Source organism: Saccostrea cucullata, unplaced genomic scaffold (genome assembly GCF_032062105.1).
Source record: "Saccostrea cucullata isolate Sc308-1 unplaced genomic scaffold, CSIRO_AGI_Scuc_v1 ctg2034, whole genome shotgun sequence".
Taxonomy (NCBI): Eukaryota; Metazoa; Mollusca; class Bivalvia; order Ostreida; family Ostreidae; genus Saccostrea; species Saccostrea cuccullata.
The window spans coordinates 25,051-43,177 of record NW_026922110.1 but is presented as its reverse complement, the minus strand read 5'-3'; the positions used below and the strand labels follow the sequence as shown (position 1 = coordinate 43,177).

At 35.1% G+C, this 18,127-nt stretch overlaps 1 protein-coding gene across 14 annotated transcripts in view; it reads right to left on the bottom strand.

Annotated features, from left to right (window-relative positions):
- Positions 1–18,127, bottom strand: part of LOC134261211 (CUGBP Elav-like family member 2) — a 41,831-nt gene that overhangs the window by 21,215 nt on the left and 2,489 nt on the right. For 3 of the 14 annotated variants that reach the window (XM_062743663.1, XM_062743660.1, XM_062743672.1), the window contains exons 1-6: positions 12,858–13,302; positions 9,112–9,284; positions 5,832–5,914; positions 1,830–1,878; positions 530–658; positions 161–240 (exon numbers count right to left, since the gene is read on the bottom strand). In XM_062743663.1, the coding sequence (XP_062599647.1) occupies positions 161–240; positions 530–658; positions 1,830–1,878; positions 5,832–5,914; positions 9,112–9,284; positions 12,858–13,009 (666 nt within the window). In that variant the 5' untranslated portion in view covers positions 13,010–13,302. Of the gene's footprint in view, positions 1–160; positions 241–529; positions 659–1,829; positions 1,879–5,831; positions 5,915–9,111; positions 9,285–12,857; positions 13,310–17,958; positions 18,061–18,127 lie in introns of those variants that run through there. The other 11 variants (XM_062743667.1, XM_062743668.1, XM_062743658.1 and 8 more) reach the window with 9 other exon arrangements.

Here is an 18,127-nt window from a genome sequence, read left to right as displayed (position 1 = left end):
GCTGGAAGATACTAAAATTCAATTAATGAACTTGAGAGAAAATTCTTGAGCATACGATATTAAGACAAACCAAAACCCCAATATTCCATCTCAGTGTTTTGTTTCTACAACTGTATGAGTGTAATACAGGGAGAGCTTCTCTCTGCAGTTCTTTTCTTACCTCCATGGTCTGTGAGTGATGCATGTTCTTTATGGCATTCAGAGCGGACTGTCTATTGGCATACGTCACAAAAGCACATCCTGAAATATTATGGATCAATAAACATAAATGAACAAAGAGTGTTGGAGATTTTACTTCAGTTCATATTTCAAAATTTTATTCAGAAGCAGTTTGTTTTCAATCTATATTTGTCAGTAATATGTGAAAAGTTTTCTCTAGAACATTAAGTCACCCCCCCCCCCCCCCCCCCCCCCCCCCGCCAAAGAAAAACCTGCTGATGGTACATTTTCTCTTTAACTCTATCATGTATCTGATACACTTAGCAAACACTAAGAGAGCCCTGTTTGACTGTTACTATAAATAGATGACCTCGACTTTGTCCGTTCTGATCCCTCAGTATTGTACAGTCCTCTATTGAACCAAAGGGAGCAAACATCATTTTGACATCACTCTCTGAGCACTTCTTGGAAATCATCCCAACAAATAACTTCCTTTCCTCTACAAAACAAAAGAAGTAGTCTGAAATGTTATTTATCTGTACCAATGCTCTTGCCTTAATGAAAGCAAATGGAAGGCACATATTTGCTCTACAGAAAAACGGTCTGAAAATGACCTTGACAAATAATTCATTTGAAATGAAGAATAACTGATCATCTATGAAATGTCAAATCACGTAACACATGAATATATCAGAACTAGGGATTATCCGAAATATCAGTGCATATACTAGTAAGAATTACAGAATAGAATGCTATAGCTAACTTCTTGACAGTCTCACTGTGTTTGAGTCATCAAGGTTGGACTGTAGCAGATACATATGCCTCATTTATACATGTGTAAACCAAAAACTAGTAAATTACAATCAAATGAGTAATTGTGTAAGTTATTTATAACTGTGGTGCCTTAAATACAGTCACCTTATTCTAACGAAGTCTTCTCATGAATGGCATTATAAAATTTTCCATAAAAAATCAAATTACACACATCTTCATCAGTCTATATAGTCTACCACAAGAAACATGCTGCTGTTAGAAGTCTCTTGGTGCTCTCTTTAATTGGGAAAAGGCTTTGAAATTTGCATGTTGGTTCCTAATACAGACTTGCCCATCTGCCTATATCTGATTTTTCCCTCTGTGAATTCTATTTTTTCCAAGTCTGAAGGGAAAACATGAAGGTTTTCCCGCATGTTTATTATTTATTTATCATTTGCTTAGTAATCAACAAAAATAGACAGCTGTGTGTAATTGATCCTCTACTTAAAGTTTTACTTAAAAGGTAGAAATAAATTTCTTTCCATGATGGATAAACAGTGATCTATCATCAATTATTAAGGCCACTGTCTTATACTGTGATTTACTAATCCTGTGTGGCTAAATGTACAGTAGATTACACCACCGTTTTTATTGACTTTGACAATTACAGGTCCCTGTGTGGTTTTAAGGGGCATCCCTATGTGGTAAGAAAAACAGTGAATTTGACAATGGAAACTGTCCATTAATATTGTTGTTTTACATCAGACAGGTATAGATAAGAACTCTGTCAGCAATAGACCACATGGAGTGATTCAACATTCAAAAAAATTCATGGTATAGAAATGAAAACAATACGGTTACATAACGAATTATTTTTTACACAACAGACATTGTACAGGTTCGTAATCAACACGTACCATTCCTCTTCTCGCTGTCTGCGGGTTTCATCTGAATGGGATGGTGCATCTAGAACAAAAAACAAAAAAAAAATCTTTATGCACTTGAAATATTGATAAAATAAAAACATTGCAAAGATACTGCAAAAAATAGGAGTGAAAATCGATGATGGGTTTTGAAGATAGAGCTTTAATTTAAAAGTTGTCTTAAACAAGACTTGTTTTCAAAATAAAGTGTTCATGGGAATAGTTATTTCTTTGCCTCTCAACTTGGCCTCTTAACTACGACCTTGACTTAAAGCTTTTGCCTTACATATGACCTTGACCTAAAATAGACCTAGAATAGAGGGATTCTTTGACTAAATGATACTTATATTTGGGTCCATTTGTTTCAATACCTTGTAATTTTGTCCCTTTGTCTCAGCCCTACAAACTTGCGTTCTGTTTTGTTGAGCCTAGACTCTCAGTAACTGAGACTGCACCGAGTCATTGACACTCGTATGAACTAAGGAACCTGTTACCTGGGACTGACATAACGAGGCGATAATTAGCTTCAATAAAACACGAGTGATTTGTTAAGGATGAAGCCCCCATTGTGATCTACTGCGGTCCGTCAGGCACAGCAGCAATCAGTCTACTGTATTATTGATTCCCATTCACAGCAATTAATGTCCAGAGAATGGGGAGGATAATCACCCATTACACTACAGACCTGTATGATACTACAGGTAAACAACATGGATTCTCCCTTGTTTGGTGTCATTTCCAGGGGAGGTTCTGATATATATTAATAGATTCCTTGGTGGTTCCCTTTCCACTGGGTATATTCTCATACATGATGGCGGGGATATTTTCATTTTGGGTTTTTTCATGAGAAATCAGAGAATTTAATTTACAATCACAGTGGGGGGGGGGGGGGGGTAATTTTCCATTATTAGGATGTGATGGTTCTAAACCTGAGAGAGTTTTAGTATTCCACTGGGAATATTCCAAGTAGATTCTTCTACTAGTGAAATTCCAGGAGATTTCCTCTCCACTCTGTACCTGTCCTTCTGTCTGGGATCAGGGGACTCCCGCTATACTTGTTACTTTGTTAGAGGACTTCATTGTGCTACGATCACATTCAAAGAAGATTCTCTCTATTAGAATTATGAGCTCCTCCTCATGTATGAAAGAACATAACCAGGAACACACAGTTTTCTAGAGTGAAATTTCTAATCACATTAACCCTCTACCACTTTGTATTGCAATTTTATTTAGTTACAACCCCCTAATAGTCCAGATATCTGATGGAATAAAATAAAGAATTCTTTCCACTTCATGCAGTGCAAAGCTAATGTCTGTCTTGCACCAATTACAGAGATGAGTACACATACCTATAAGATTCCCTCAGTCTGAATACCTGTGTAATTCAGAGTGACGGCTACAGAATGCTATACACTCATGTCAATACGGATTCCCCAGTAATATAAAGAGACTAAGGCATCCCCATCATGTCACAATGAGGCCATCAGCCAATCTGAAACTACCGCCTGTGTATTACCTATTTACCAAACCCCAAACAACTTGCAGACGAATTGCATTCTTCCTGCTCCATAATACGTATGGTTTACCATAAGTTTAGCTATGACTTCCACTTCAAGAATGGATTCTCATATTGATGACATTCGTACAGAAATTTTTGCGTAACTGCAGTTGTTTTGTCATGTTTGTAGGATCTACTATCTTTATTTATAACTTTTCACCAAAGAAATAAATCTTGTCGGCTTGCCAATTACATTAAACTATTCTCTAAAGGATTTTTATTTCAGCCAATCATTTTGGAATATCCAAATTGCACAAAATGATTTCCACCAATCAGATTGGATGATTCAGTCTGAGGTGAATGACCGAGCTCTTCTTTATTGATGAACATGCTACTGTACATTAATGACCTTTTATCCTAGACATGCTGAAGTCTCTTACATGCTACATGTATACAACATAAATTAATATCTTAACTATTTAAAGTTTTAAGAACATAGTATACTATAAAATGGACTTGGGATGTGCTACGTGTCAGATATATTCGATCACCACCCTGCTTTGCAGTTCCCCGCTAAACAAGCCTATAATTTGCCTGTGTCAGTGTGTGACAGGTCTGACAGATTAACTCTGATCTACCATTGATTTCTTCTTTAGATCATATTTGTCCAATTTGGCTTGGAACAAGAATCTCGACTTTAAAACATCTGAGAGAGAAGAATGGAAGGTCCAAATTAATCAAGTCGTCTTCTGAATATTCTTATAATCATAGAATATTGACAGAGAACTACCACTACAGAGAAATAATGCTTCTATAGTAGTAAAGAAAACAAAAACTGGGATTCAGTTTCATTGATCAACTCAAGTAAAGCTGGAGATGAGTTGAGCAAAACATGGATCAGTTGAGCTGTGCTATGTAACACAAGGGAACAGGATAAGTTGGGTGACACATGGAGACCAGTTAAGTTGGGTGACACATAGGGACCAGTTAAGTTGGGTGACACATAGGGACCAGTTAAGTTGGGTGACACATAGGGACCAGTTAAGTTGGGTGACACATAGGGACCAGTTAAGTTGGGTGACACATAGGGACCAGTTAAGTTGGGTGACACATAGGGACCACTTAAGTTGGGTGACACATAGGGACCAGTTAAGTTGGCCAAGCATGTAGGGACCAGTATAAGTAATGAGAACCTCACTACAATGAGTCTGACATCCCAGTACTTAGTATAATCTTCATCTTACTTAACATCAGAAATCAGCTAAAACCTCAGTCTAGGTATCTCAGTAATAAACAAATGCTTTACATACTCTATTGACGTCAACCATTACACCTAGCACATGCAGTTATAAGCATTTCAGAATCATTTTATACAGCTTAAAAGTATATATAGCTACCCACAAATTTGCAACCTGACTCCTATCAATGCCTATTGACAATTAACATGATAAATATTGGGTACAATTTATGTGAGAGATAAAGTTATGTGTAGGCTTATAAGGACGCTAATTTGAGTGAATATGGTTTAGCGTATTTTTTTTCCTTTTCAGTAATGTTTGCTCCTTGTTTCTGTACTTATTTTTTACATGATTATAACTGATCGATGACTAAGTGTTAATATTGTGGGAGTAGGAATGACACTTGATAAATAGCATTGTAAGAGATGACCATGTAATCTTTCATTAACAGCCAATGTATCACCAGAAGTCACAGAGAGATTGTCAACAGGCTTTCTCATCGAGATCAATATCCCTGTTTTTCCTGGAGAAATCGTGAGGGCGAGATAAACGTCTTCATCGAATTAATCCTTAACTTCTCAACAACAATCCGAAGGCTGATAAACGCAATAAATGTTATTGCTTCAAAAACAGGACACTTTCACTTTATTTTTCTGGTAATTCCTGACGACAAAATCATAATTCTGTTTGACATCTCTATAACTCTGGCTTCCTAAGACCGACATCTCTAAATCCCCTAACGGTAAAACCTCTCATTGAGTGTTCCGTTCTCAATACCTCACTTTAACACTTCTAAACAAAAGATGACAAGTCTTCTAAAGGAAAGAGTTTACGATTAACACTGTGGTGACAACCTCTCATCTTCAGTATCCCCCATCATTAACTCTATACTCCATGTTCACAGCAACCAAAACTTACAAATCTCTGTAACTACTATAATCATCATTGTTCCTGGGGGTCAATGTTCGTAGATAACAAAAATTTCAATGGTTCGCGGGGATGTAACTTTGTGGGTAACTTTCATATTTTATTAAGATAAATAAATCAACCCTGCTAAATGTTTGTGTATTAATTTCAGTGTTCATGGGGACGTTAATTCATTGGTGAGGACCACCAACGAAATCCACAAACATTGATCACCCACGAAAAATAATGCTTCCTCAGTACGTGTATTTCTATTTAATATTGTGTATATATAAACTATAACTAATTTTGATATTGGGTAAAGCCTTGACTAGTTCTGTATTAACTGGTACTCACCCCACTCATTGTTTTGATATTGTGTAATGCATTCTGAGCATCTAGTGCTGCTTTCCTTGTGTAAAATGTGACAAAACAGCAACCTATAAAATACAAAAGAAAACTTAAAAGATTCTCTACAAGCTCAATTTTAACATGAATCTTTATAGCTGGAAATCTTTCCTTCTATTCAAGATTTGACACAGGATGCAAATGAAACCTCATAAATCATCAGTTCCAACTTTTATTAACAATAGTTGTGAAAACCTAAGATATAAATAAACAGGTCTAGAAATTGATTCATCTACCCTAGTTTTTTGTCTTCAGGTCTTAATAAATCCAGTAATCATCTTAAAGTCATGCAGCTATTTTCTCATATGGTAAAGTATTAGTTATAGTACATTTCATATACTGCTACCTACATCTTTTTGTTTTATTTATATATACCTATTAAGTTTACCTGACCATACCAATTCAAAATATTCATGCTAAAATTGTTTGCATGCTTAGTATTTTCTAGTTTTGTTCGTAAGCCTTATTTGTTTGCAGACGTCGATTCTCACATATAAAAAGCGTTTTATGCAGTGGTATAGTGTTATACAAACTTAGACAGTAAGAATTTATGTACATCCTATTTTTCTGTATATGTTGAATTAACTTTAAATTTGACATAATTTGTGAAATCACAGCTGCATGAGCCCCCAAACAGCAGTAAAGGTTTTGACCATTTCAGTCATGTTTGTTCCGATAAATTAATCTCATTATTTCAGTGATCAAATCCAGCAGTTTAAATTTAGAAAAAAAAAAAAATGAATTGTTCACCTTTATATTAATGCCCTATCTATAAGCTAATTTCCGACTAGGTGAAGAATATCTTTATATTTCTAGACATAAGAACAATGCCTGATAATGGCTACTTCTGTATCTTAAATCTATTGTCTGATATTTATGTTATTTATGTACATGTTAGGTATTTGCTTTGATTTTCTGATTACTAGTATAGAATTCTGATCTATTGAACATTAAAGTTCATTGTACATCTCTATTAAGACTGTGTCTATAGCTATTTATATGGCTGATCACTTTGATAACCTTTGGGTTTTGATTCGTAGAGAATTACAATACTTTGATCAGATTTCTGTCAGCCATGACATAACGGGGTATTTCTATCTCACACTCTAAAGTCAATAGGAAGGCAATCGGCCATGCTTTGTCGCTAAGAACAGATTAAACAAGAACAATATGTTAATCTTTTGAATGAATGACTTAAGACAAATAGGACTCGCGTTATTTAAATGTCGGCTTCACAGTTCTTCTGTGGCCCTGACAAAATCTGTCAGATCGAACATTACAGTTTAAGTCCACAACTTCCTTAGCAACCTGATGCTGAGTCCGGTTGCCACGGTGAGGCGTCAAATATTCAGCATCAGAGAGATCTGCCCCAGGTTTTCTCTCGACACAGAAAGTGAAGCTTTAATCTCAATGCACACGTTTTATTTGGTATCACTCGACTTAAAGTGAATGGTTCTACAATGGTAGAGCTCCATTAGCTGACAGGATAATTATTGTCAATTGTTTTTAGATCAGGCTTCAGTGTTAAAACACATCATGCCTGAAGCTATAACACCTTAACCTCCAACTTACAGAATGATAAACTAAAAAAGTCTAATTTCTCTGCAATAATTAGCATGATTTTATCAAGTGCATCCAATGTCACTTCTAAATGTGCCTTGGTTATAATAATGGTGATTATAAAATCACTGATACAAGGTAAAAGGCCAATTAATGGCAGAATCAGGGTTTTAGTATGTAAGTGTTCTGAAAATCCATGATCAACAGTATAGACAATAAATTTATAGGCACATTTACAAGGGAAAAATTATTTTATCACAGCATGTGTACAAAATGTGTTTCTTTATGCTACAAGTGTTCCCCATTAACATCTGTTTAAAGTTTTTTTTTTTTTTTTTTTAACAATGTTGTACACATGAGAATGGTAGACAGATTTACTTGAATGCGAACATGAAAAGATTGACTTTAATGTCCCCATCAAAAGTCCCCTCAACAGAAACTGACAATAACACAACACAACTTCTGATGTACAACAAGTGATTGAGAAACCAAATAAAAGGAGAAAAATTCCCCATGTACAGAAAAGAAGTGGCATGTATTTAACAAAAACTGTTGGGAGATCACATTCATCTCATTTAATTTCTACAAATCATATTCTACGAATCATATATAGATGGTTCCCCTCAATTCTTTATTACTTTCTGTTTACGAACCAATTTTTTTTTTATTACGATGGTATAACTGTTTATAGTTTACACAGTGCTAATCAATTAGAACTATATAGAGTAGCTTTATTTAATTGTGATAAAATTCAAAGAACTCCATGATTAACTACTCCGGTCTCTTTTTTCCCCTGATATCTCTCTTAGCCGGGAGCTACAAGCCATGGATACCCTGTACCTGACTAGGCAGGCCTCTGGTCGTTAGTTCTATATTCTACCACAGTCTCCATATTGCTTAGAAGTTAACACTATATCAAAGACTGAGATCTCTTTGTCAATTCCTGCGAGAATCGAACCAGTCAACATTAATCCCGTATTCAGTCCTAATCAGGAGTCTCGGTCTGCCATGCGTTTGTGCTAAATGGTGATTTGCATGCAGTAATCCTGCAGAATTTGCACACAGTAGATAACCTCATTTTATTCGCCCCATCAGAGCCGCGCTCAGATCGGTCTTTATATTGACAGTCTTATGAAGTCATACAATCAAATTAATGAAATAACTCCCCTATTCTATCAGCCTCTCTATCTAATGGAATTTCTCTGCCTTTGTTCTGTACCACAAAAAACACAAAATGCGGATGATATACAGTTTGAACTAATGAGTACATTCAAGGTTTAGCAACAAGTTACTCTTGGTTGTTTGGGGATCAAACTCCCTAGCTCTACTAATTGTAGATTGCCGATAAAATGCACTCCATTTGATTACAATTTCTGTTTTTCTTTTTTATATAAATGAAGCTTCTGCTTTAGGCATATTTACCCATTAATTAATTAGTGATACATGTATACAGTATGTAACTACAATTGAAGAAATAAGTTACTTTCAGTTTGCTTATTTTTTACTGAAAACTATTTGAAAAAATATTACGAAGAGTATTCTAATTAATATACTTTCAGAGCTCGATCACGAGAGTTTTCTCTTTAGGTTATTACATAGTTATCTACCTTTTTTTTGTTTCAATGCAGAGTTATCTACCTTTCCTTTGTTTCAGTACAGAGTTACCTACCTTTACTTTGTCCTGTGGCTTTGTCGCGTAGAACATTTAGCTGATACACTGCACCAAACTCTTCAAACATTTTGCGGAGATCATTTTCATCCATCGACCTTGGAATCTGACCTACAAACATTTTGATGGCGTCTGGGTCGGGCTCAGATTTCTGGACCTGCCCATTCATTGTTCTGAAAATATTTCAAAAATTTACATATTAATTTAGATATCAGTATCCAATTCTTCAAAGTATTCAAATTGATTAAACTTTATTCATTCTTTCAATTTTTCTCATTCAAACAGAATAGAAGTTGTTAAGAATATTTCAGAGTACATTTCTCACTCCATGAAGGTACAAAACAAATTCTGCATTAATGTAAGAATCCTTCATTGATGCTAACAAGGTTATAAACAAAAATTTATTAAACCATTTCTTGACAAGAAGTTCTAGCTGAAGACCTACAAATGATCTTCCAAAAAAATTAAATAGGCAAAAAATCTCATAATGTAGGTCACTATGACCTACTTTTACTATATCCTACAATCCTCAGAATTACAAGGACTCTTCATGATAAGTCGAGTAATTATAAGCAAAGCAAAGAGTATATGATATATTTTTCAAGTCATATTGGGAATAACTTCACTTTTTTTTTATGATAACAACCTCTTTTATATCCATTTTTTTTCTAACCTTTTTTTCCAATAAAAATACCTACTATTAGAGGTTTGGGATTTCAAATCATTCCTTTAAGTACATGCATTCATTTTTTAATCAAATACAGTTTTTTTTATAAATAGCAAACACTACAGTGTACTGTAAATTTTAACTGTAACTTTTAATATTTGGGTTATTCTCAGTGTAAAATGAATTCTCTTCCAATAGAAAAAGAGTTTCCCAATCCTTAAACACATTTTACAGAAAAGAAATTACGTCAATTAAGGAAAATCAATGAAATTGAAAAATATTTGAATTTGCGGAAATGAAATTATCTGAATACTCGAACATCTTACAACCTCTGATGTAAAGTCCCTGTAGATTAATGATTTAAGTCCTCACGATTAATTTACATCAGTTTCCAAAAATAAGAGATGCAGAATTTCTCACTGTTTGTAATATATAGGCATATTTATTCTTATTAATTTGATTTAGACTTATCATTCTTATTAATATATACAAATGTTTATTTAAATAAAGACATTTAAACATAAGGCCATTCCTTTTTTCTACATCTTTCTTTATTATTAATAATTAATATACAAAGATTTATTTACAATGGATTTATTTATGAGCATCTGTTTATAATGGATATTTGAGATATCACTCATATTATAAAGAAAATACTTCTCTGCTAGTTATTCAGGTCTAAAGTGGATTTTCCTTGGTATCAAAATTTATAGTAATATATGTATGCCCAACTTTAATCCAACTTAAAAAAAAAACAGGGCATGAAAGTTGCTCAGGGAAAATGAAATTCATAATATAATTTTGGTAGACTGTTAACTGCTCATTATAATTAAGCAATAAGTTTTGCCTTCTAATTTTTCATGAATTTCCATGACAGTGTATATATAGCCTTATTTGTTTCTCAAGTTCTACGAAAGCAGGAACCATGAAATTCACAATACTTTGCCCCACCCCACCCCTTTTATAATTCCTATACATCAAATTTAGCGGAAATTGTTTTTAAGATGTGAAAATGTTTAAAGTGATTGAAGTTTATACATTCATACATTGCAATACACTGAAAATATATATACATATATATATATAGTGAATGGATATTCAAGTAACCCCATAAGTGTTACCTTATTACATGTATTTGAAATGTTTATTAATAAATCAAAATTTGCATTCATTCATGGTTAAAATATTTTCCATAATTTTTATGCACCCTAAACAATATGCATCTCCCATCTTCACACATCAGAAACTTGAGTTTCCTCTGACAAAAATTCCATCAAAATCTATCACCATCTTTTTTTTAATAAAACACAATAAAACAGACCTTATCAATTCATTCAAGAGCCGTGTCGCTATCTTACGGGGACTTCATCCACTATCTCACGGTTTAAATAAAGATGTTGTAGATAGCATAAAATAAAGAACTTATCGCTAGATTGTTTTAAAAACTTGAGGGTATCATTAAATAATTGATAGAGCTTGGAGTTTTACGCTGCATTTATAGTCTCGTCCTCCACTACTGAAGAGATTAGTCAGATCTTATGACGGTAAGGTGTTTGGAAATGAAATAAATCGCATCACAACATCTCCTAACTGAACAAACACAGCGTGTACTTACTTTAAACACACGAGAATTTGATACTATAATCAGAGGCAATGCCTCCCGCGCTCCACGGGCGATTCGTTCCCGCTCCATGTGCTGCCCCCTTTATGTTCTTTATGCTGGTTGGAGGTTAAAGAAACTCGGAGCTCCACAATTTAGCTGTTTCCATTATGACGGCTCTTGAATTCAGCCAAAACTAAAATGCCTTCTAATTCTGTGTTCATTTTATGTAAAGCCCACCAGATCTTTTAAACCAGCAGTTTATTTAATGATTAAAGATCATTTTCAAAGATTGTGCCCCATGTGAACCAAGTTAATGAATCAGGAACAGGTTCCTAGTCGTTTTAGCTCGGTGTTCTACATGTGTTCTGTACAGGAAAGGAAAATATTAAAAACAGTTTTATGCAGCCTGAATATTTCTGAATGACACTGATGGCAATGAAATCTAAAGGTTAACAACCAAGTCCGCCAGCCTGTGACTTAATTTGATCCCTCAGGGCTTGGAATGATTTCATACTGTAAATTCTAATTCCATATAATTACTAATTTTTAGTCCAACATTAACATATCAAAATGTACTTTTTCAACAAAAGACAACAACAAAACATTTAAAACTCTAAGCTTTTCTATGATAAATGGAATCTTTGGTACATAATTTCAACTTCTGAATGTAAAATTTTATAATACCTCCAATCAAGGAATCAAAAAATCATAACCTTATAAACATTAAAGTCCGATTTCCAAGAAAGGCGAGTCTATAAATTAGCAATGGACAAACAAGACTGAATTAGTTTGACCTCGTGTTTGACAATCATTGAACTAATAAAGACAATGGTCGCGGAATTAAATACGGTGCCCTCTGTGCAAGTCTATAGATTAAAGTCAATCTGAAGCTGAGCTGATACAGAATGTAAACAAGGCTTTTTTTTTCTGTGACCAGAAAACGGCCTTAGGTTATGACCATAGTATTGACTTAATCAATAAATTCCCTAATATATCGCTCTGTCCTACTACAATGCACAGCTCCCTATTAATTATGCCACCTAATTAGATTGAATTTATGTAAATGCCCTCTTTGATATTCCCCACATATCACCAGTTCCTGAGGTCTTTCCCTTTTTTAAGCTTTGAATATTAAGCATTGAATTGCCTCAGGGAACAGGAGAGAATAATATACATATCAATGTCTACATTTCCTTAGCATAATTTAACACATAACTGTCACCACTTGATGAAAATGTTTAATTGATATCTTGGGTCCTCATACCTTCACGATATCACAGAAAAGCCGCTATTTATACCGGAATTCCTCCGCCTGAGAGACTTGCATAAAATTCACCTGATATACATCACTATGACAACTAACTGCTAGGGTTACCTGTCCAATGACCCCCCGAGTATTCCCTCCCGACATTAATTCACTCTGACATAACTTCCTCCTTATACCACGTCACACACCCCCTTAGATCCTCCTCTCACCTTACGCCGACTTCCCCGTCACTATAACTGGACAACCGCGATTTCTTCACACATCCTCCTTCCTGTTCGGAGTCCGACATCGCTTGGTACAATCCCAGAATTCCACTGTCCCTCTCACCAGCCCCGATTCTTACAACCGACCGCACAAGCATGTGTTCACAAAATGCACTCCGGTGTAATTCACAACATAATTCCAAAAAAATTTTTTCCTCCCTTTTGTGATGGGATATTTTTTTTTCTAGTTACAGCACAGCTTAATAGAAACCTCTTGTGTGTTGCAATGTTAAGCAACAAAAATTGGCATATTCAATTATTGAAATTCATAGCAGGAACAGGAGTCATGAGATGAAGAGGTACACCACTACTTGAGAGTTTTATTGCATGGTGGGAATTTTCTCCGTGAAGGAACTGTAGCGTTGGCGGTCTACTGTCGGCCCTGACCTCACTATCAGTGTGTCCAGAGTGTCCTATCACTGGGAGTGTCGTCACCCCGCACCCTATCTATAGACCTACAACCACCGCTAAACCAGCAATGATTTATCTAATCAAAGTGAACTTGTTTTTATTCCACGGGATAATTATAGCTTTGTGTACCATTCCTGCAACAATTGATTATTTATCGGCCTTAACAGTCACTTCCAAATAAAAGCTTAGTAACCTATCAATAATTCTTTATCATCTCAAATCAAATGCAGGTAATTCTTGGTGAAATCTCCACCGATCAAATTATACAGACAGACTCTTAATACCTCTAATGAAATAAAGCTGTCCAATAAAAAAAGGCTATTTAGCCTAACACACTAAATTGTTTTTTAATTTGTTGTAATATACTGGCAATTTACAATGAATAATAATAAAACTGGCATAAAGTGAAAATTAACAAAATAATTCTTTAGAGCTAGATTTATTCATATATTTGTATGCTATAAAATGGTATTAATGGAATATGATTATATCTGTTCATCAATATGAATTCAGAAAACTTTTGGTCAATAGGTCCCCCTTCCTTTTAAAATGGACACCAATAGTCCCCAAGAAACCGGGGCCTGGAAATTTTTGATCTCCACATATATTGATATAATTCCCCGGTTTTTGTGGAGTTTCCCCTCAACACCCTACTTTAAGCGGGAATTCCATACCCCCTTCTTCTTTCTTAACGTCCCTTGCTATTTCAGTTCTTGGGGACAACCACAGACACAGGGTACCCCTCTCATTTCCCCAACAATTCCTCTAATGTAGACACAAGTCTTCTCCTTACCACTGCTAAGATAATTACACTGTTTGTATGTGGTAACATTTTCACTTAGAGTAAAAACATAAACTAGAAGAGGTTCCTTAATTAATGCGATCGCTAATGAATGCTGAAACACAGACATCCAAATCGAGTGAAGAGCGGGAGATTGGTTCGTTCGGGGGAAACATGAAGACGGTCTCTCTCCTCTTTGTTTTTTTGAGGAGTTAATCCTATCAAACAGAGATATGCCTTTTTCATGGGGAATTAAGAGCCACCTCTCTCTTAGCTTCTGGCATCCGACACAGAAAATAAAGAGGCTAAAAGACTTCCTAAATTCCACTTGATGAACTCTCCAAATACAGCTCGTAAACCCCACAAAAATAGCGTATAATTGAAATGCGTTTTAAAACTCTCCCATGTTCAATTTCTTTATGCCAGAAATGAACTTTTTCAAACATGCTCTTCCTTCAAATTGATCAAGAAGTGACCATTTGATTCCTAAAGGGGGGAGGGCATATTTTTGAAATTAAATAAAGATTGGAAAGAAATAATCTGTCTTCCACTGAAAAGAATAATTTTTGAAAATTTAGGAAATTTTCTTTGAGGCCATGAAAACAAATTTTTTCTCCCCCTTTTCAATCAAATCTTTCCATATCTATTGATTTCAGATTAGATTTTATATTTGTTGAGTTCTTTTATTACATGTTTTGCTTATATAAGGTTTAATTGACTTAGGACTTTGAAATACCATGTCATCTTCTTATACATAACCCCAGAGAATGACCCCAGACATGGAAATAATCGGCAGGTTTTTATTGTCACTTTGGCCTCCGTTTGCTTTAACTTGACTGAAATACAGCAAATCAAAGTGGTCAGTTCTTATGAAATAATAGATCAAATTCCAGACACAACATATCTCTTTTTATTGGTAGTCAAAACAACCACGCAGTCCTTAGTACCACGTCAAACCAAATCCTTATTTACGGCCCTCGAAAGACAATACGACACAGAGGGAATAAATGATGACATCCAAAGGTGTTAAATATTCCATATCTACCAAGTATCATGAACTTCAGACAATGCCACATATATATGCCAAGCACCGCAATCTACAAACAATTCTATATATACCTAGCACCGCAAACTTCGGATAATCCCTGCACATACTTGGCATTGTTTTAGACCAGTGGTCAGATTTGATGAACTGATCGGACTTTCTGATTGCTCTAATTCTCCTGTGATAAAAGTCTTTTATGGCCAGGCAATTTGTGTATAGATTAGTCTATATCTGACCATAGAAACCTAATTAACAACAAAATATGTGTCTTTTCTGACCAAAAACAATCAAGTACTGCCAAAATGAACAGAAACTTTATAAACATTTATGCAGCAAGACTTTTATAGAATTAACGAATATGGGCTTGGTAACTTAATATGGTGTGGATGGACTTATCATTGGACCAATTTTTAACTTTTCAGTCTGATTTCCCAAATAAAAGAAAACTCTTAGCAAGACAGCTATCTTTCATTGGGAACAGTATCATAATTATAGGGATTATTATACTGAATTGGTAGAACTATTCCTTTAATCAACATAAACCTCTGAGATTCAGGAATGACAAAAACCCTAACCCCCTCATCATCGTTTTATGACTAACGAGATCTGGAGTTTTCAATCACTTCCTTGTCATCAATTCCGTCCTCTGCCTCGTTAATGGCCTGATCAATATGGTTCTAAAAGACAAGGTACTTTTACTTAGAAGACATCAAAACCTGGGGCCACAATGACATATCCCACACATATTATAAGGCTGGAGATGAGACTGCATGCATCAAAACCTGGGGCAGCAATGACATATCCCACAGAAACTATAGGCCTCGACATGGGACGATGCAGCAAGATCGTGGTACATTATACTGCATTTAATGGATCCTCCCTCACAAATCATAAACCTAGAAACGAGACCTTGCAGTAAGACCGATTCCTGACACTGCTTCTGGTAGGGACCTCTAATTTGTACATTTTCTGGCTAAACCTCCTCTAAAATTCCATGGTATTCAAGACACTGTATGCCACCAGCAGTGAAGAAATAATTTTTGGCATACCATTGATAACAGCGATGTAATCAAGCTAAGATTATGAGACTTTTCTATTGTCAACTTTCCTAATTTCTGAAGGAATATATAAACCCTTATCATCTGTATATGAGGTTTATATCTCCAAATTGATTTGATACAAAAGGCATGCTCTGCATATGAACAATTTCTAAAATGAGGCAAGTTATTAACAAACAAGTTGATGAAATGAGGATATCAACAGTCTCATAGAAAGCTAGACTATCATCATTTCACAAGTTCTATGGTTCTATGATAAAATGACTTGTCAGCAAATAATACAATCTATCGTTAAGTCAAATGCTGCCTTCGGTTTTTCATACTATTTGTTAGGCTATTGTTTACACACTGAATTGTCTATATTTCATTCCATTTGCCCAGTCATGACAAAGAGCAAAGGGTGGACCAGTCAGCAGGGTATGCCTGCTCCTCTATAGCACCTGATCCCACCTCTATGTATTTCATACATCCACATTTGCTCTGATCACTATTTCTACTGTTTCAATGAAGTTTCAAGATTGATTGCTGTTACCCATTTTTGTCTCATTTCAGAAACATATCTATATAGGCTTCCTTCAAGCATCATACCTTTGGAGGTTCCTTTTCAGAAACTTATCTTTCAGATTCTGTTCTAAGTTACATTTATTTCTAAGCCTCCTTTAAGTGACATTGTGTTTTAGGACTCCTTTTTTTCTCCACCCTTTTAAAGGTTACTTTTCATTTTGTCCCTAAAGAGGCATATTTTTTTTTTTTGGAGTCTTTTTTTCCCCACTAGATAGGTAATGTCTTTATTCTAATCTTGTCTCTTGTTTTTTACCCTGTATAGGACAAAATTTGCAGCTTTCAACCGGCAAGTGGTAGCATCCCCATATGATTGAAAAATTCTCAAGAGGGATGTTAAACAAGAAACAATTAATCATTCATTGTAAGCTTGTCTCTTGTTTTACCCTGTCCCATATCTTTACTTTATTCACTGCTGACTGTGATGGTACTGAGTTTACCAGTTGTCTGACATCACAGTTAGACGCGCAGTATCAAATCAAAGTGACACAAAGTACTATAGTTGTGGTGAACTGTGTGATTGATTTAACGTGACATGCACATCTGTACACAAGCTCTGATTAAATACAATACAGGTTTTCACTGATGATTCTGTCATGAAGAGAGCTATAATTAGACAGCTATTTTAGTGCACAAAATATGTGCATACTAATAGTGGAATGTTCAGTTCCATGCATAATGATGTAACAGGTTGCACATTAAATTTATGTGCTGCTTGATTGCTGTCCAATTTGCGAGGTTGATAAAACTCCCAATTATTTCGTTACTTTGAATATTAAACAGATAATTATTCTTATAAAACTTCAAACAGTATTCATTATCTCAATCTTATTTTTCACAATACTCATTGCCAGATTCTTTCAAAACCCATAGGGGTTGGTCCAGGGAGCACAGAAAAGTTGACAGTACGCTGTGGTCTATTGGATCACTGAGATGGCCACAAGGTCACAGGTTTGAATGCTTAACGTGAAACTGCATTCTCACTGGACTACTTAAGTTGGGGGTTAAGGTTATACTTGACCCCTCGATGGACTGATACCCAATCACTGAACTGGTGCCCTGCTACATGAGTTCTGGGACACATGCCCTGGAACGGTGCCCACGTTAAAGTTGTGTCTACCCGTCTCTGGTGTATTTAGGACAAGAGACAAGTAAATCATCTAAATGCTAAAACCGAGGCTAATTTCTTACCTAGTGCAGGTCTCCATATTTGAAAACATGTCATCTTTCATCATGCCCCTTCTTTAAAAAAACACAAAAGCCTTGGACAAAGGTGTTGTCAATATGATGAACCTGTACAATGATAAAAAGGACAAAATTCAAATAAAAAATTATCAAATATATCAATTTTAATATTACA